Source organism: Tauraco erythrolophus, chromosome 7 (assembly GCF_009769465.1).
Source record: "Tauraco erythrolophus isolate bTauEry1 chromosome 7, bTauEry1.pri, whole genome shotgun sequence".
In the NCBI taxonomy this organism is placed as follows: domain Eukaryota; kingdom Metazoa; phylum Chordata; class Aves; order Musophagiformes; family Musophagidae; genus Tauraco; species Tauraco erythrolophus.
In genome coordinates, this window is record NC_141471.1 from 25,680,364 (window position 1) to 25,695,897 (window position 15,534).

The 15,534-nt window shown below is 38.1% G+C and overlaps 1 protein-coding gene across 3 annotated transcripts in view; it reads left to right on the forward strand.

Annotated features, from left to right (window-relative positions):
- CDK14 (cyclin dependent kinase 14) overlaps positions 1 to 15,534 on the forward strand; it is a 266,293-nt gene that overhangs the window by 87,741 nt on the left and 163,018 nt on the right. For all 3 annotated transcript variants that reach the window (XM_086614579.1, XM_086614580.1, XM_086614578.1), the window contains one exon: positions 10,256 to 10,350. In XM_086614579.1, the coding sequence (XP_086470705.1) occupies positions 10,256 to 10,350 (95 nt within the window). The remainder of the gene's footprint in view (positions 1 to 10,255; positions 10,351 to 15,534) is intronic.

Genomic DNA, 15,534 nt, shown 5'->3' on the forward strand with positions numbered 1-15,534 from the left:
AAATGTCATATCTTTCATGAATAATGCCCAGAACAGATTTCCCCCCAAAGACTTTCAGAATTATTGAAAAACTTCTTCTGTTATGCTTTGGCAAGAAAAATCGATAATAATGTGGCCTTTGAATTGAAGACTACAGATCTAAGCAGAATGGATGCAACACTTCAAATCTTAGTCGGTGTGAAATAATTTAAAAGGTTGATTGCCTTTTCTTTTTTCTTTTCTTTCGTTTTTGTTTTACTCTGTCTTCGGGACATCTTCTGTCCTCCCTACAGAAGTTTGACTAAATTCTGTCAGACTTCTGAGAAGAAATGACAGAGATTCATCTTCTGTAGATGAGCTTTGTTTAAGCGATGTGAATTGAATGGATAAGATGTCATGCCTCCAGGGGACTGTCCTTTGTAGAAAAGGTTACGTTTTAAAATGTAACCATCTGTAGCAAAAAGAAATTTTCTTTTTCATCATCGCCTGGCATTCTATAGCTGCTGCCAAAGATGTCTCCAACGTGTTCCAGATGAGTCCATAACAAGGAGTTCTTACCATAAAACTTTTACAGTTGTTAAGGATGGACGGAGCGATTTGCACCATGTTTACTTGTGTGTGATGCTTGATTACTGTTTGGCACCACAACTGTCAATTTAAATGACTTTTTTTGAAAGTCTTTCCTTAAGTTTTTTTCAGTATTTCCTCACTCCCCATCTCTGCTGTTCTTATCTTTTTCCTCCTAGAAACTAATTTCTGTTAATGCTTTATGCACTTCTTTTCTATTAGAACTGAAGGTTTTTATTTGCTTTGCATCCTGAATTTTGAAGTAGGCTTTTTTTGAAACTGTTGCTGGCATCTTTTCCAGCAGGCTAGTACTCTACTGCATCCGTGCTTCCTGTGCAAATATGCTGCTGGGTAGAACCCTAGCTATACATAAGCTTTTGCTAATGTTCTCCTGTGCTGACTCACACAGACTTGCTGGGGACTTATCATGTGTTCAAGTAGGTGCATAGGAATTTCCTCCAATACAATTCTGTCTGATTTCTTAACTTCCCGTAATTCTCCATGATTTTTGTAGCTCTGTTCGGTGAAATCACTTTTTCCTTCTGCTTGGAAGCATTGTTAGTCATTTCTTCACTCTTCCTCACAAGGAGTGCTCCAAAGAGCACCTGGCAAGGAATAACTTGTGGAATAATGTCAGCATTCATGTCAATGAAGAAGGAAGAACAGGACTTCAGAGCAAGAGGTGGTGCTAGCCCTCTGCTGATCGCAGGTTACGTTTGGTCCTGCGTGGCAGGCCTAAGTTCAGACGTCCAAGGCGGAGAAATGATCAAGCCATTCCCTTCCCCCAGATCCTGAATATGTTGCCTTAGGCAGATGTTCTGATGCACATTTCATTGAGCATATGTCTGTGTGGTTAGTTGCAGGAATTTGTCATTCCCTGGTTTTGAATTACACTTGAATTGATGAAGAGTTTTGGATTTCATTTTTTCTCTAGTCCTGATGTTGTGTAGCAGATGCCCTTGCTGCTTCCTCTTGTGATCATTACTTATTTTTCTTCCATGTCAGAGGACTGCTACATATTCTCCCTTGTTGAGTTACAACTTGATTCTCTGGATGTTCTTTTGCTGTATGGATTCTACCAGTCTGAACAGGCGTTTCAGTTTCTGTAAATGTTCTTGAGCATGCTGTGCCCTCTGGGTTGTACTGGCTACGGTTGTGTAGTTGTGTTTCAGTTTTGGCTCTGCTTTCTGTAAGCTTTATTTTAAGATACTCTAATTGATGTATGCTAACTTCAATTTGCACTTTCTACGCTTGATTAGTAGAGGAACTGAATTAAAGATAGACTTCCGTTTAGTCTCTTCCTTTTCATCGTTTAAAGTCCTCCATAGCCATCAGGTGGGGAAGTTATGTCTTACAGAAAAAGGACCTGGCTGAGGCTTGCAGTCTCTGTATCACTGCTTCTGCTCAGGCGAAAGTCCTTTATTTCTCTCAAAAATAACATTTTTCAAGATGCAACCTGAAAGACCTTGTTTGTAATGCCCTAGGGCATTAGGTTCCATTTTGATCAGTTTGAGAAGCTTTATCAGCTTTCTGACAGGTATCAGCCTCGGTGTTTGATGAAGATCACCAAATAATACTCCGCAGGTGGCATTTTACCCATTTTGTGTTTTCCATACCTTCAAAATGCTCTGCAATTTGTGATGAGGAAGATGACACACACACAGGTTTGAGGAAGCTGGAACTCCACGTTCCTGCCCACAGATTGTCACTTGGAAGATAAATCATTTGCTCTTGAACATGAATTAATTTTCTGCAGTTAATGTCACACCTCGTTGCAACCTGGTAGAAATCTTGAGTTGCTAATTAGTGCAGTAGCATACAGGCAGAAGTCAGTACATTATTTTTTTTGTTCTTATAAGACAAAATTTTTACACTTAGAGTCTTTCCACCTGACATTTACATACTCATTATGTCACATCGCATTGCATCTTCTTCCCCCCTTCTTTTAAAGAGCAGAAAACATTTATGAGTGTGATTTCCAAACTATTTAAGCTGATTGAAATTGAATGTTATTATGGAATGAAATTTCCAGCAGAATCATAGAATCATAGAATGGCATAGGCTGGAAGGGACCTCAGAGATCATCTAATCCAACCTCCCTGTCATGGGTAGGGATGCCTCTCAACTAGACCAGGCTACTTAAGGGTCCGTCCAACCTGGCCTTGAACACCTCCAGGGAGGAGGCATCCACAACTTCTCTTGGCAATTTATTCCGAAGTCTTACCACCCTCGTACTGAAGAATTTCTTCCTAAGATCTAAGAACAGACTTATCCTTTTGTCACATCAGAATAATGGATAATATTCACCTTGGATTTAATGAGGTGGGTGTTTGCCTATCTGTGCATCACCTGTTGGCCACTGTTAGAAGAAGGGAACTTGGCTTTACAAACCTTTGATCTCATCCAGCCAACACAATATATATGTGTACATATACATGTATATATGTTATATACCTGTAGCTATAGTTGTGTGTACTTACCTGTCTATATCTATTATCTTTCTAAAAATCTTTTGCTGAGTCTTTTGCCTACCAAGAGAAGAAACTTACTTTGCTTTTCTCTAACCGAAGAAACAGTAAAACTATAAAATAAACTGAACAAAATAAAAAAAGTACAACTCAAAACCAAACACATGCCACTCTTTCCAAAATAACACTGGCTTTAGAAGATAATTTGACTCTCATTCTCTGAAAGTTGTATTTGAGATCCATGCTCTTTAGGCATGTGGCCTTATTTATTTTTCTCCAGTGCAAGGTGAAGTTTTATTGTATTCAGTGTACACATTTTATACACTAAATAGTGATTTTGCACAGTACGTAAACAGAATATTGCAAGTTTTGTAAGCTAGCCATGTGGTTAAGATTTAGTTATGTCGTGATTTTGTTCTTTTTGAATGGCTTAAGATCCATGGCAATGAATCCAAATGTTATGCTAGAGGAATATGTACTACCTTTCAGTTACTTTTTAAAAAGTAAATGCAGAAAACCGCTAATCTTCTACCAACTCACATAAATGTAAAAAATTAATTGAGATAGAAATAATTTGATAAGCAGTACTTTACTGCATTGACTCTGCACTCTATTTGGGAGAGCAGCCTTTCTTCTGTTTCTGTAATTCTATTAATTTTCAGTGCTGTTATATGCAACCTTCCTCCAAAAAACTGCAGGCAAAAAGCATGACCTGATCCTGTTGACACATTGTGGATCAGTTCAATAAGAAATCTAACTTTAAAGCAGACACTAAAGTCAGATTTTTGTCTAAAAGTTAGGCATCATTTCTGTCTGCCCAAACACTTGGTGTGCTGTTCTCGCCTATCTTTGTCTTCAGGTGTATGCAACCTTCTCCAGTTTTAGGAACCTATTAATTAATAAGGTAACTGCATCCTTCCTGGTCGATACCTTTTTATTGGGGTAAGATAATTTCAGAGTTCAGTGCAGAGAGCGGATTTTTCTTTTCTGGCACAAGGGAAGCTTTAATAATCGTCAACGTGGAGGATACTCTCTACATGATAAGGCAGATAAAATGTGGCAGTTGGTCTAGCTCCTGTGCTTTAATAGCCTGGAGAACTAGTGAACAGCTTTAAAAACTGCATCCAGCCCTTTCACAGAGAGCTCTATGATTGCCCCTGCTCAGGTTGCTTGCTCTTAATTTATGGCTGCGTGTTAAAGGGTTTGAAAGATGCCAGCAACAGGATGAGATCAGATAGTAGTACAACTCGGATTAACGCTCCATTTGGGTTCTTGAACATCGCTGTATCCCTTGAACATTGCCGTAGAAAACAGTCCAACTTGCAAGGTTTAAAAAAGAAAGAAAAAGATGTGACCAAATTGACCTCTTATTGTACATGGAATAAAACCTTAAGAAAGGGAACTAATTACTGTGAAACCTACATATGTTTTTGTAAAAGCTTTACCATTGTGTCAAAGAAGACAAAATATAAATTGATTAAAAAAAATAAATCTTAAGTTCTTGTGATTTAATCTCAGTTAGACCTCTTGACCTACCTTTTACTTTCAAGTTTTTCTAACAATGAATTTATTTCTTTGGAAGCATTTAACAAAACAGATGTTTAGGTTTTATTTTCAATAATTTACAGTGGTACTTTGAACATAATATTTTTCCCTTGAGAATAGTTTTATATTGAAGTTTAATATCCTGCAGTATTTAAAAAAAAAAAAAAGTATTTAAAACTTAGCTTGGGAGCGTGCTGGTTAAGTGTGACATTCACAGTCTGTTTTGCAGTTATGAAAAATACATGAGAACATAACCCACAGAACTTCCATGAGAATAGTCAGGTGATTTTCAGTGTAACTTTCTATTAAAACTTTCTTTACTACAGTGATTTTGAAAATTCCTGAGAAAGAGAAGTATTCACATAGAAATGTAGTGCAAGGACTCATACTACAAGATCTTGGATTAAACCTCCCACAGTCTCTATCAATGAAATAGCTGTTTGAAATGACATGGTTAGAAAAGACAGTTTCCTCTCATTTCTTTTTCTCTCTGTTATTTTTAATACTCTCACATCAGTTTGAAATACTAGTTTCTTCTATTTCTGTGTTCAACATCTTGGCATACTCTTTCTATCCTTGTTATTATGATCTGTATTTCCTTAACCAGAGGGAAAAAAAAATCTCATCTTGGTTACTGGGAGCCATCCTGCTTAAGATGCTTACTCTCTGTGCTCAGTGGTGCTCTTAGACTAACCTTGTACTGGGAAAAATGTAGGCTAATCATAGGAAAACTACCTTAATGGAAACTATTTTCAAGGAAAGTGTAGCATAAAGGCAAACAAGTAAAGCTCTCAGTAGGTTTCCTGAAGGGAAAGATGTGCACTGTTCTGCACTCCAGTTGCCAGTGTCCTCTTTGGAATGGCATGATCCACCACAACCTGTGCTGACTTTCACGTGCCTTGGGACTATTCAATTCTTCAAAGGCATGAGGACCTTTACTCCTCTCTCTTAGTAATTCATCTATCCTTCCCATTTGAGTTCTCCGGAACATTTCTCCCTAGCAAGAAAATAAACTTTTCAGTGACTTTCCAGTAGTATCAGTTTCTTGCTGACTGGTTGTTTAATGCCTATTTAACTTTTTGCCCATTAAATAGTACAATCTTGGTCACACATGCACCTGTGGTTTTTTTTTTTTTCCTTAGCTTTGAAAGTTTGGTGTTTTTTTTTTTTTGGTAAATGCAAAGCTCTGACACTGAGCAATAGGCTTCTTTACGCCTAAGTAATCCCACTGATGTTCAGTGTATACAAATCTGCATGGCCATAGGGAGAAGATCTCCCTTTGGCTTGTATCTAACAAATCATGATAAAATTTTAATGGAAAAGATTTAAAGACTTTAATTAACTGAAAAGCAATTTACACATTCAGTAAATAACCAGTTTTCAGACAAGGCAAAAATCGTCCTTTTATCACAGTCATGTTATGTTGGTGTTTTAGAGAGTTAAAAAGCAGTAAGGAGGAATAAGAAAAAAAGTAAAATTAATAGCAGTAGAAGTATTGTAATGTTAGATCTTCAAAAAGTGGCTTTGAAAAAAACGTCTGTCAAAATATGTGTGTTCAGCTACAATTAGCTGAAATTCAACTAAAATTAGTTCTCTTTTCTGTTGAGAAATCTTGTCTGGGTCGAACTGGAGGATCGCACCAGCTTTCTGAAATACAGAGGAAGTTCTTGCGAGTCTGCTGCTTGTGAGATATGTCAGTGACTGTACATCTGACGTGCTCTGGATATGTCTTACTTGCTATGTGTATTTCAGGCAACCACATCTAGGCAGAATATAGGACTCTTGTGACTCAACAAACAAACATCTCTGTGTATATATAATATCTCATATATTTTACCAGAAGGAAAAAATACTTTAAAAGAAGAGATTATACTTAAAAGTGAATTTTCTGTGTTTGATTTTAATCTTAGCATTTGTTTAAAAAAAAAAATTGGTGCCATAATCTTGCTGTAGCAAGGCGTAGTTTTTTTGACAGAAATGATTGAAAAAGATAAACTAATGTGGAGAAATCTGAGTAACAAAATTAATGGACAGGAAGCTGAAAAAATAACTATATGAAAAGAGAGGTGCAATAATAAACTAGCCTGAAATGGTTATAATTTTCAGCAGTCACATGGAACTTCAGATTATTTAGATCCCTTCCATAGCCCTTCATTTAGATCCCTTTAAGCATAAAAAGTTTTGGAAAGTTTTATATTTTTGCATTATCTCAGTCAGTCTTTGCCTCCTTTATAATCCAGAAACAAAAGGAAAGGTAAGAAGCATCTGAACTTCTCACCTTTGTAAGCAATTTGTAATTCTAAGTTTGAGTTGATGTGTGAGGCTTCATTTTAAAAACAATTTGAGAAAATGCTGGGAAATGGTAAATTTGTTCCTTCATTTTCTAAAGTAATTACATGTGCTGAGTGAGGTCTATCTCGGTGTTTCATTAAGAAATGTCATGCAAATTAGTTTGTAAAGTGTTCTGCTGCCTCAGAATTTATTTTATTTTTTTGTTGTAAAATCCTCTGAAGTGCTTTTCTACAGCAGATAGAATCATAGAATCATAGAATCGTAGAATGGTTAGGGCTGGAAGGGACCTTCAAAGGTCATCTAGTCCAACCCCCCTGCAAGGAACAGGGATATCTCCAACTAGGTCAGGTTGCTCAGGGCCTCGTCCAACTTAGCCTTGAACGTCTCCAGGGATGGAGCATCCACCACCTCTCTGGGCAACCTGTTCCAGTGTTCCACAACTCTCATGGTAAAAAATTTTTTCCTAATATCCAATCTGAGTCTACCTCCCTCTATTTTAAAACCATTAGATAGATACCTTCCAAAATTGTAAGCCTTTTACAATTACAAATGCATGGAAAAATAATGTCCATTTTCACAAAGGGAGGTGTGATAGCATGGGAACATGGACCCATGAGCAATCCTGTCTGGTGGAATAGAGGGCTGAGCTCCACTGCCGAGGTACTGTAACCTGGAAAGAGGAGAATACCAGCCACAGGGTTCTACTGTGTACAGGGCAGGCAGTGGCTGACAGGTTGGGTTTATGGTTGTTTTCTGGTTGTGTCTGATCTGCTCTTACCCATGCGAGCAGGCACCGGCCAAGTGATTCCGGCTGCTTGGGGAGGTTGGTGGTCAGCCTCACTGCTGCAGAGCGGACCCTGGGACACCGCGTGGGGTTGCCCCTGAGGACAAGACAGCTGATACTGGCACATCTTTCATACGATCGGGAGTGAGCTCTCCTCCCAGACCCACCAACACGGGCTTTTAGTGTTTTGCCTGTTCTCAGTGAGGATGCAGCAGCTTCCAGGAGGAGAATGAGTAAAAGGCATGACCTTACATCCATGCTTCTGGTGGCTGGGGTATGGGGAAATGAGCGTGAGGTTGTAGGAATAATTACTGTTGATGATTTACTGTGTGGTAAGGATTGAAGGCATCTGGTTTCCTATCAAGATCTTAAGGCATTACAAGTTCCTGTGACCTTTCTATTACTGTTTCCAGTGGTATAAAATAAAAGTACATCTCAGTGTGAAAATAAGAATGAGTATGAAACACATGTATAAACTCTGTCCTTTTTCTTCCTCCCTATGAGGAAACCAACAGTGAACTAGTCACTGTTAACTAGGGCAGCATTTCCAGTGCAAACAAAGATACTGACTGTGTGTTCACTGCAGCCTGCAATTTGGGCAATACTTTGCTATCCTTCTTCATCATATGGGAGACAATTAAACATTTAAACACTTTTTTCCTATAGTTTTGTGATGTTGCATTAGTCGATAATTGGACACTTAAATGAGAAGGCTACTTGAATAAATATTTTAGTCACCTCTATTACTGACATCTGTAATAAAACTATAATTTAAAAAAAAAAATCAGTTTCTAACCAAGCAGAATGTGTTTTTAAGCACAGATTGGTAACTGAGTATATTACTGCCTTACCTGTAATGAAATGTTCCAGATAATGTAACAGGAAGAAGATCTGAGAGTTCCATATGACAAATTTTCGTCAGTCTATTAATATTTAGGAATTGGATAGCAAAATAATGGTTGTTCTGTGTATTAGAGGGAGATAAAAAGGCTCAATTTTGCAAACGTACATGTGTATATCTTGATACTATCCAAAAGAAAGCTGGCATGTTAGTCTCAGAAAAGATGTATGTATGCCAAAGTGCCAGAATTTTGGCTTAGGACAAACGTAGAATAGTTGAGTAAAGAGAATTTAGGCATTTTCTGGCTAATGGTTAATTGGGCGTAGTGGAGAGGTATGAGGTACCAAGTCGTCTTACCTGGGATGCTCTTGTCTGTTTAAATAGAAGTAATTTTTAGGCTCAATCGATTTAAAACTTTCGGCCATGGTTTTAAAGGAATTTCCATACAGATGTGTCCTGTACTGTTTGTTTCCTTTCAAAAAAACCTGGAAGTTAAGTACTTTTTTTTTTAAATGAGGTGTAATATCCTAAATGTGAGCGTACACTGTGTGCAGCTGTGCATGGCTTAGAGTCTCCGAGTTCAATTCAACCCTAAACATACTGGATTTACTTCGCTGCTTTTATTTCTAGTGTCATAACCAGAGTAGTAACAAATGAGGCCCTGTGTGTGATTTGAGCACTGGTGGGTAACTCTCCAAAGTTTCTGCTCTATACATTTTGGATTGGTTTAGGTACAGGACATCTGAGCACTGCAGTGTAAGATATATGTAGATAATGCTGAGGGCAGCTGCGGGTCATTTTTTTGCAGTGTCCTTCTCCTCTTCGGGGAGAAATAAAAAGCCCTTTCCTTCTAGACAAATGGAAAATGGGGACATTTGGGAAAGTAGGATGCACTTCAAAAAACTCAAACAGTTTCCAAGCACTTCATTAGAAAGTTTTCATGTCAGGCGAATTTCTAGTTTTGCAGCATTGTGGTGTTCTCTGTTAGGACTGTGTAAAAGTGGGGCAAGTACCAGTCTGTCCTAAAAGCCAGCTGAGCTATCTGGCTGTTTGAGCAAGAATCATTGCTTAGCTCGGTTCAGTTTTAGTCCCGTCATTTAAGCAGCAGGTAAGAAGGCTGCAGGACTTGATTTAACTATGCTGCAAATACATACCACTAAGAGTATGGTGTGATTATACCCACAGTCTGAAGACTGCAAACATAATTCAGAATCAAGATACTCTCATTAAAGATACTTTCCTGTACTATTTTGACCACTGTCTGGACAATGGTTGATGTACTGGGACATTGACTACTTAGAGCAATGTTTTTGGGTGGGATTTAGTCTAAAAAATAAAAAAATAAATTCAGCAGCTCTTTTAATCTGAGTTTTTAGAGCAGATTAAGACTGTTGCTTAGATCTTTTAACAAAGATAAAATGACTTAGTTGTTAATGATCTTTTTCCCTGTATGAAGTGATATATGTGAAAAATAAACCAGAGACATCTCTTTGATTAAGAACAAAATCCTTTTGATAGTTCCGGTGATATAAGTGTATGATTGATATCGGCAACCACCATCTGGGGTGTTGAATGATGTTTTGAGTAGTCTATTATATTGTTGCATTAGTTGTGCTATTAATTATTTTTTTAATTGTTGGCTGCTGAAAACATGAAGTTCTACGAGTTTTGATATTGACGTTTGGTCTCTAAAGGCTGAATCAAAGCAGTTAATGTTGCAAGTGCAATACATGCTGGAAGGTCACCTTTTTTTGATTGGGTTTTTTTTTTTTTTTTTAGCCTACAAGCCCCAAGTTTGGAAAAGCAGACTCATATGAAAAACTGGAAAAACTAGGGGAAGGGTCCTATGCTACAGTTTACAAAGGGAAAAGCAAGTAAGTTGTGTTTTTTCATTTAAGTTTGTGTGTAAATGAAAATAAGCAGAAAATATTAACTGATGTTGCTGCACATGTACGTAGATGCTCATGAATGAATGCAAAGTGCTACTGACTGCCACATGCTCTAGTGAAAGAGGTTGAGACTATACTGCATAGGTAACACATTACCTTCTCGTCAGAACAAGATGAGCTCCCATCTTTAGTGTTGTACTACTTTCTAAATACCACACCAAATTAATTTCTAGGGGTAAAAGCACAATATACTTTCAAGTAGATTTTTCTGATATACTGAGATCAATGATGAATATATGCAATAAGCTGTTAGTCTTTTGTTTGTTGTTATTAAAAAGCTTGACTAAAATAACATGAAGGGAATGAATGGAATTTTGGACTGCTGTAAATTTAGTTTGTTTACCAGAGTTTATTTATAATTGTTGCAACTACTCCACCTCAAAATAATCTACTGTCTACATGTCAAGTATTTTTTTCAGCTGCTTAATGTTACTTGTTGCAACTTTTTTATCCCCAATGCTCTTCTAAGTGCTTCTATATTGTACAAAAGGACTCAGTAAACACACTTAAAATATACTTCTTGAGCTAGTGCTTCAGTTAAGTTATCTTTTGTCAAGCAGTGTCTTGTGCAAGTTCATTCGTACTCGGCACTGGTGAGGCTGCACCTGGAATATTGTGTCCAGTTTTGGGCCCCTCGCTTTAAGAGAGATATTGAGCTCCTGGAGCGAGTCCAAAGAAGGGCGACTAAACTGGTCAAGGGGCTGGAAAATAAAACTTATGGGGAGTGGCTGAGGGAGTTGGGGCTGTTTAGCCTGGAGAAGAGGAGGCTGAGGGGAGACCTGATTACAGCCTACAAATACTTGAGAAGGGATGGTGGGGAGGTAGGGGAAGGGCTCTTTCCATTAGTGATGGGTGATAGGACAAGAGGAAATGGGTATAAGCTTAGTCAGGGGAGATTCAGGTTGGATGTTAGGAAGTATTTCTTCTCTGAAAGGGTTGTCAGCCACTGGAATAGGCTGCCCAGGGAGGTGGTTGAGTCCCCGTCCCTGGATGTGTTTAAGAATAGGGTGGATGATCTACTTAGCGATATGGTTTAATGGGGATTAGGGACGGTTGGACTGGATGATCTCTAAGGTCTTTTCCAACCTAGAAATCTATGAAATCTATGAAATATATTTAGTAAAGTTTTCATAATCAAATTTTCAATAATAATAAAGCAGTTCTGAGAGAGGGTTTGGGTACATGCAATATCTTTATATTTAAAAACTTTGTCTAGTGAACGATAGATGAGGCAACTCTACCATTCTCAGCAGAGAGAATATAACGACAGTCATGGGACAATAACGACTGAAACAAGGGGATACGTGTTAACGCTTTCCAGGGTCGTTAAGTTATGTAGGTACTGAAAATTATTTTTTTCACTGAATATTTCTAATAAATCAGAATGAGAAGTGTCTTCGTATCTCATAACTTTAAGATTGGTGAGCATAATGACAGGTGTTATGAATAAAAGCATATTCAAAATGTGGAAGTGTTTACACTTCTGCCATGCCATTGCATCTGTTGTCTTTCACTGGCAACTTTGTTCAAGAAGATGCAGTTATGTTGCATTGTTAATGATTCAGTTATGCATCACCCTAAGTTCCAGACATTATATGCAGGTAAGCTTTTTATTGGGGTCTACATAATATGAGAAAATGGTATAGATTTCAGTTTGCACCTTATTACTAAAACCCTTTGGTAAAATCACAGCATGTATCTGGTGATAGTTATCCCATATGCCTTGACTTTCGATAAGATTGAACTAAGGCAACAAGGCTGCTAGATGTCCCGTCAATCAGTGGAACAGACTGAAAGTTAAAAACAAAGCAAAATTCTTCTGTGAAGCTATTTCATTCAGTGGTGATTTGTGAATGTGTTATGAAACATAGGTTGTTTGGAAGTACTCATTTATTTTAGTAGAGCTGTAGATTTGTAAGAAATACTTCAATGATTTTAATGGTAATTGAATAATAAATCAAAATTACTGATCTCTCTGCATTCTCCGTTATAAATAGCAAGCTCTGGATAAGTAGTGTGAATTGTAACAATTATGTATAACTTTCTTCTGCTGCTTTGTAACATTTTTGCAAGGTCTTTAAAATGTATTTTGAAAAAAATGTGTATAACTAGAGTGTGGATAAGAATGCATCTGCAGAGAGTATTCCTAATCTTACAGTAATATTCCTTCACCTGCTTAATTTTGTTTGGCCTACTTTTTTTTACTGATGAGAATTGAATAATCCCCTTATTACACAGCACTATCCAGATTCAGCACCTCCAATCCAGATTTCTGCTTCTTGAACTAGAGACACAGTTGAATTACTTCACAGCTGGAGCAGGTTGTTCTTTAAGAACAGGGAAAAGACTACAGGGGGTATCTGCTATTTCAAAAGGAGTTGTTGGTTGAGGTAATGTATCCCTGTTGCCTCTTCTGTCCCCATGAGAAATTCAGGAATCTCTGGCCTACATGGTATCCTCAAAGAAGAAAGAGCATTACTGCTATGACGTACTCTTGGGGAAGATAGATGGACATGGTGGGGGTGAATGGCTGGGCCGACATTGGCTCCAGCCATTCCGTGAGAGCCCAGCTTTGATCCTGCTTTTCTGGCAGATAGGGTCTGACTGGTTATAACTTTATCTAAAATAATGAAGGAATAGATGCAGAAATTTTTTTCTAGCACCTGATGTAGGTACATAGGGTGAGACTGTGATATACATCATTGTGTTCCCCTGGCTATAGGCTCAGTGGGAAGAAAAATAAGCAAAATGGGTCAAAAGAGGGCAGTTTATTTTGACATGTGCCCAGTTTGACTGCTGAAGGATTAAGCCCTCATGGCACACTGCAGAAGGCAGACATGATGTCTATTTGGAAAAGCTGGTAATACTTGCACAAGTGCATTTTGGTCAAAATGTTTGAGAATCCCTAGTTCTCAACCAACTCTAATACTTGGCTTTGTCATTTTGCCAAGATGTTTCTGAGATGTGTCCTTAACTGTAGTTGAAGATGGAGAATTTAAGATCAGATTGAACTGTTTTGAATAATGCTTTATACTCAGAATTATTGTCCTTAATATTTATCACAAGCTGCATGTGACAAGTAGTGGGGTTTGAGTTTTTTAAATGCATTTCGTGAGCTATATTTCAGCTTTTAAAATGATTTCCCATGCTGATCACCATGATGGAATAAAAAATTTGTAATCTTGGCTTACTATTTAGGAAGACTAAAAGATGCATACCTGCCTCCAAAGAAACAAAATCAGCCATTCCTTTCTTAAAATTTAAAGTAATGCGTGTAATAACTTGGAGCAGGGTCGATGGTACCAAGCCCTTGCCTTCCTATCAAACCCATTACTTTTCTGTCTATTTGAGTATTTGTGGCAGTATCCTAGGAAAGTGAAATGAAGTGGGCTAATTCCTCTTACTGGATGATGGATTTCTCTTTTTGTAGTCAGATAAAAATGATTCCCTGGAGTGAGGAAGTGGCAGAGTGAATGGAACTGTGTTATTGAGGAAAGTGAAGCAGTATTCTCTTGGGCTGGGCTTTTTGGTTTATTGGAGAAATAGCCAAGCAGCCATTTGTTCCTGGGTGACGGATGCATCAATAGGCAAATCTATTTGATTTCACATGTTGCACATCAGGCGTGTGTAATGAAACTGATCTTGGCATGTTCATTTTCTTCTTTCATTCAGATTAGATTTTCACATGTTACTTTGTTGTATAAAATCCCAAGAGGCTGCTTACTGCATGAAATTCAGACCACTTTGAAGTGATTTCTGCTTTCTTTTTAATGTAAAATTTTGGAGAAGTGGTAATTTACTGATAACACTGTAAAAAGTAATGCAAGTTCCAATTACTCTGTGTTTGGTTAACACTAAGAACACTAACGTTTGCCATACAATAGGTGCAAAGCAATAGTTACCTTTTGAATTCCTGTATCATTTCATTGTGTGGTTGAGCTGAAGAAGTGCTGTCTGCCTGCGTTGACACGTGTATTTTCCTGGTGCCATTGACCTTCTTCCCTCTTGAACTTGATTATAAATTTACCTGAATGTACAGCAATGGGATCTGGCTTGATCAGTGGCACATAAATGTTGATGTGAGTTATGAGAGTCTGAAGATGAAGCTGGTGACAGCACAGGGGAACTGCTGCCAACCAGAGCCCCTTACAAAGCAGCGTGGAGGCCTTGCACATCCGCACTGGGAACTCTGCATATTGCACTTAAGGGAAAAACCTGTGCTTTTGGCAATATTACGACTTGGCTTGGTTTCCGTCCTCTCCTCTGACTGTGTTCAATTGCCCTTCAAGGCAAAGAATTAAAAAAGATTACCTCGGTTAAAGCGATGTGATCTGTGACTGCTGCTTGCACAGCATGCGTCTGTGTTCGAGAGGCAAGCCAATGATATCTCCACTGCTTCTGCACTGCTGTGATCTCGATCTTTTTCTTGCTTGTCCATGTGATTTTTAGTGTACCTTTACTTTTTTTGGCACCTTTACTAAGTTGCATGTACTCAAGGTATTACAAAAATGCATAGAATTTGTAACAGAGAGCTCAGTCAACACATTTTAGCTTGATTTCCCTACCACAAGATTACATCATTTCAATTTGTCCCTAATAAAATGCTTGCCCTAATAAATTCTAGTCCCTATCTCGTGTAACTATTAATACGATAAGTTGGTAGAGTACTGAGCAAAGCACAGTGGAAGCTGACGCTGTCAACGAGAGCTTGAAGGCTGCAGAGGTGTAGGGCAGTCCTTCAGTTGAGGTACGTCTCCTGTTTCTCTTCGAAATCTGATTGGTTTTGTGTTGAAGATGATTCCAAGCTGTACCTAAAGATGAAAGGTATTTTTTCAGGTAGCCAGGGCATTTTATGTTTATCTCCATCAAAGGCAATAGCTTTTACTATTCACCTGAAAATCAATAGGGAGTTCGTGGTATAAAGCACAGATCTTGGAGAGAAATGGTGCTTAGGAGGGCAGGCATCATGCTCTGCACTCGCTGCGATTTCTGTGTTGCATTATTCTTGGTGCAGCAGGGAATATTTCAATGATCGGTGGGAACTACCAGTGTTGGTTGTTGGCATGATGTATTGTAATAGGTGTTATGAATATATAGCTGACCATCATA